Below are 5,046 nucleotides of genomic sequence, written 5' to 3' on the forward strand. Positions count from 1 at the left end.
AGCTCAATGTGTAACAAAAGGCAACTCCCTTGCTTTTTTCACTCCCAGAAGGCTTTGATTTGTAAACTTTTTTGCTCTTTTTTAACCCCCGTTGCCCGCTGTTTGATGTGCGCTCGCTGCAGTCATGATTTTTAGTCGTTCCTATCCCATTTGTTTCCACCATTTCACTGGCGGTCGTGGTGCAACGTTCTGGGCGTTGGTACAGGTTTCTATAATAAAAGATGTCCTGTCCGCAGCGCGTCCACCGCGGAAGGCCCGACGCCTTCGTTCCCGACGATTCATTCTCAACCAACAACATGAGGGGCTGTTGACCCTCATTGAAGGTCGAGCTGGGTTTCTCCATATTGAGGATATTAAAGCGGTATGTCATGCCGGGCGTGTAATCTTCCACAGAAAAACAGAACCACTGTACATGGCAGTTCGTGTTCGTATCAGGGCTTAGCACAAGATCATATTCCTTGCTATCAATTGCAACGGCACGCTGCAAGTTACCACATTCAAAATCCGACCGAAACTTCAATAATCCTGGCAAAGATGGAACCTCAACGGTGGTAGGACTGCCTTCTACTCCCCCTCTTCCTCCAGTTGATGAATACATCCCTTTCGTCGTCGACGGTATCGCCATCATCATCTCATCTGTAACCGCCTGAGACGACGGTTTTAAAACCAGTGGAGGTCTTTCATAGATGATACAATCCATACGCTGCAAAGATGTGCATAAACGTTCGATAAGGTGTTTTAGCACCCGAACACGCGTCTCGGATGAGGGTGGTTGAAGGGCCTCCGGAGTATGCAAGAGAGAGTAGCGTCTCGATTCCATCGGTTCCACGTCAATACCTGGAAATACGGGGCCAACAGTCTCGAAAGATGGTGGTAATCCATCCTCGGAGAATGCCCAAGGCAATTCTTCGGGTGCCGAAAAGACAAACATATCCTCGTTGAACCCCCAATCCCCCTCTTTATGTAACTCCGGTGAGAAGGCATCCGGCTGAAAGTCAACCGGAAGCATTGAAAGTGGCATGGTCGTTCCTCCCTCTCGGAACGAAGACAAGTTGGGCGGCAAATTCGGCATGGATGCAGAGAAAAATGATTGTGTGGGCACAACACGGACGGCAGGAAATGCATTCTCATTGGGCCGAGTTGCGGCCCACTCACCTGGAATTGTGACAACGCCAATCAACGCATACAATGATAAATACAACTTGTGCCAGTGTGCCGGCGAACGACCTGCCAACTCGGCTGCAACGACGATACGCCGAATAAAGGTATAAAGACCTCCTGAGTCACCGTACAGCTGCTCTCGACAGCCACTATCCCTGGTTGTTAGCACATTAAGGGCATTGAGAGAAAAAAGCCCAATTTCTGCGCGGCCTGCCGGGTGCGTGCTGAACTCAATTAGCATACCAACAGCCCCTCGCTCCCGTGCCGCTTCCAGTGACTGTTTACTGGCTCTTTTACCACAGCAGAGTCGAGAGAAAAGTTCAATTAACCACACCGCAAGTGTCTCAATTTGGTTTTGTAGCAAGGAATAGGGTGCTCGCGACAAATGCATCGTTTTAGAAAGGAAACTGTGCAGCGTCCAACCAGCCTGAACGCAAAGACTTACACCACGCGCCCCTATGAGATCCGCGATCACTGGAAGAGCGGCAAGTTGATGAAGCGCTACAATCAAATGCAGAAGAGCATCGCAGGTGCCTAAAACATGCCCATAAATGGAGTTATGGTGTAACTGAGCTTCGTTCCTAGAACACGCTGTCTCCGTGCTAACCTCGCCATTCTCCCTAGCGTCAGTTCTGATATTTGCTTTTATGTGGGACAACTGATGCGCCACCGTAGCAAAAAGCAATTCGGTAATCCGAAGCAACAATGATAAGGCATTCTTACGGCGCACGACTCGAAGCACTTTGGCGTCTTCAGAACCGCAGAGCCCTAATAACATTGCCGCCGCCTCCACAACGCGCATTATGGGGAACGGCGGGGAATTTAAGCCGTTACACCCTAAAAATTGTGTGTTCGGATCCTGCAACCCCCTTTCGCGTTGCAACGTCGTACCACTACTAGTCCTTATACCGTTGCCACAATCGCACATTCTCACCGCCTCTGCAAATGCGTCCTCGTACCCCTCAAGAATAGAGATGCACAGCTGTGAAAATCGAAGTTGGCAACACATTTTTACAACCCGTTTGCGGCGAGTGCGACTCGTATTCCGCAGGAGGTTGTACAACATTGTCAAAAAACCTGACGCTGCATTCTCATCTGTAACTATCATATCAGAGCCCAAAATACTCATAAATATCCGCCATGATCGCAGCTTCTTTGAAAACAGCGCATGCCATGCGTGCTTGACAACTATGAAACGACCATTTTCATGGGCGCCACAAAGAAATAACCATCGGTGCAAATCGTAAAGGTGACGGTAAAAGATGAGTCCCGCATGGGTGTACGCTGCATCCGAGCCATTATGAGAACCATCACCAGATGGATTGGCAGCGCCAATATCGCTCGACGCCCCTCCCGTGTACGCCGCACAGGCAGCCTGTAGTTGCCGCAAAAACATTGCGGCAACTACATTTTCATCCCCTGAAATATTACGGCCGTTTCTAGGAGAAAAATCCCCCGCGATTTTCCTTGTGGCCTCAGCAAGCACAGCCAAATACATTTCCCTCACTGGGGGCATGCGAAGCAACGGTGGAAATGGTCCGTAAAAAGAATGTGTGTGTTTCGCGCCACGAGAAACATTGCTAGACCCCCTTAGGGATTTTTTGAATGCCACTTTCTCCTTCTTCGGCTGAGATGGCAGTGACCGCGTACGGTCCACTTGCGTGGCTCTGGTGGTCTCCAAAGAACGTGGGCCACTGGTGCCGCTTGCCAACTTTTTTTGCGGCTCGCGTTTCACCGCACGCGACATCGACGGGGCAAAAGCGGTGGTTTTTCCCTCCTCCCCGCGACCGCCCTCTGCCCCAAACAATAGAAATCGCCTCTCCTTCCAAAAGAAAAAAAAAGAAGAAGCGCCCTCCGGCACCGACAAAAAAAGAACAAAATGACAATAATAATACCGGTATAAAAAAGAAGGACGGAAAAACAATACAGAGAATAATAAGATGGGAAAAATACCAACGCACTGAATTTTTTTTATTGTGGAATTGGCCTCAATCATCTGTCATCCTGTCCGGCAAACTCAAAGTCAAGGTGTGGAAGAAAAAAACAAAAACGTCCAGGAACAATAAACCAAGAAATAAACAATAATAATAATAATAAAGGTTACGTAAATGACCAAAACGCGAGCACTCGGCGTCGAGGCTAAAGCAAACGTGACACTTTGGACCACTCGCGTCAAAGAAGAAAGAATATTTTTCTGGGCCGTTGGCCGTATCTTGAAAATATCTATAAAAACCAAACAAGATGGGGTAACGCAGAGGCAGTTAAATGCCTCAATGGTTTCTCCCATATTTATATATGTACGTATATCTGCTGACGGTTCAAGTGGCCTTTTATCAACAGTTAGGATCTGCAATATTTATTACTTACAAATTAGCAGACTTTGGGGTCCTGCAGCCACAAGGCCCCGCTGAAAGGGAAAGAACCAAAAGGGGGTTGGTGGTAAGTTCAAAATAAAAAATCATCCGGCCGCTATCGGCTCCCTGCTGCTCCCCCTAAATTTGTGTTCTTCCCAAAATTCATAAGATAGGAAAGCGTCACAAAGAGGTGTATTCCTTTTACCAGGATGTATATTCATTAAGTTGGCTAGCTCTCCGGCGATCATTCTCTTCACAAGCTCCTAAAAATGTTACGTAAACTTATTTCGATACGTGTTTCAAGCAATAGATGCTGGACTTGACTGGCGGCTTCGCATTCATCCGGCAGATCTGTCAGTTAAAACCTCCACATTATTTAACTCCACAATGTGCTCATGCCCGCTGGAATATGCCCGCACATTAAACTCTTTCATTAGTTGCTGAATCTCTCCTACCATGCCCACACTTTTTTGTCTTGCACCTTCACGGGTGGGATAATGTCCAAAACCAATTTTCCATCAAAAACTGCTCCATTGCAGTTCCTGTCTCGGCCAACTTAGTTTGTTACCGTTCCACAACGAGGAGTCAGGCGTATCCACAGCAAACAACTGCACGGTGTGACCCGTGTCGTCAATCGGAAGCTACGCCGTGTAGTAACAGCTCGGCCAATACCAGTGGGGATATCGCTTTGAGTACTCAATCTGTGCCTTCATCATGTCATGATTCTCCGCAAATGGAAACGATGTAACAGACACGTCCTTTATCGCATATTCAAAGGAATGCCGAATGCAAAAAGCCGCGTTACTGCAGTAGAAGTTGTTCCCAAAGCTAATTGTAAAATTACAGCCAAATTTCCCACAGGCATCCGTCCATAACCGCCTGGAGACGATCTCGGGGCCATAGCAGTTCGCATGAGCCCCCAAGCCCCTGTCCCCAATAGCACCAAAGGCTAAATTCTCCGCCAGATTCCCAACACCGCACACAAAACTGAGCAAAAAAAAAAAAGCATCAAGGAAGACAGCATGGTGAGTCAACCAGTGTACATAAAAACATATCCGTACCTTTGTCGCCCCTTTTTGTTGTGCCTTTTTATTGTTGGGGACATTGTTGGTGATGGGGCGTCATGCAAGCCATAAAAATAAAAGAATAGTCACTGGCATGTAAAAAAAGAAAAAAAAAAAAGACTGACGGAAAAAGAATAAAATATATAGCCTAAGGAGAATTTAGAAAGGGGTGACACCACCAACACCAAAATCAATCGAGAAAGAGAAACCCGGCAAAACGCATCCTGTAAACGCTGCTCAAAAAAAAAAAAAAAAAAAAAAAAGATTCTTTCCCATGGACGCCCGCAGAAACAAATAATAATTAAAAAAAGTAAAGATGAAAATAAACAAACAAGAAAAAAACAAAAAAAAACACAAGGGCGGGCTTGCTAGCATAGCGGCAGCAGCAGGATTAAATGACTGAAGGCGTAGCGCCCCAAAAAAAGAAAAAAGAGGAATGCCCATGCGTCATTCAACCAACTCACACC

General features: G+C 46.8%; 1 protein-coding gene across 1 annotated transcript, besides 4 other annotated features; it reads right to left on the minus strand.

Moving 5' to 3' along the window:
• On the minus strand, positions 1 to 3,157 carry Tc00.1047053511637.9 (zinc carboxypeptidase, putative; the record flags this gene model as incomplete). The annotated part of the gene is made up of 1 exon (XM_798888.1): positions 1 to 3,157. A coding segment is annotated over one exon (3,157 nt), but the record flags the coding sequence as incomplete, so codon positions are not given.
• Positions 1 to 5,046: a sequence feature (heterozygous, non-Esmeraldo-like haplotype).
• Positions 3,347 to 3,780: a mobile genetic element.
• Positions 4,819 to 4,842: a microsatellite.
• Positions 4,866 to 4,931: a sequence feature (A-rich).

This window comes from Trypanosoma cruzi, genomic scaffold (assembly GCF_000209065.1).
Source record: "Trypanosoma cruzi strain CL Brener 1047053517149 genomic scaffold, whole genome shotgun sequence".
Classification (NCBI taxonomy): Eukaryota; Euglenozoa; class Kinetoplastea; order Trypanosomatida; family Trypanosomatidae; genus Trypanosoma; species Trypanosoma cruzi.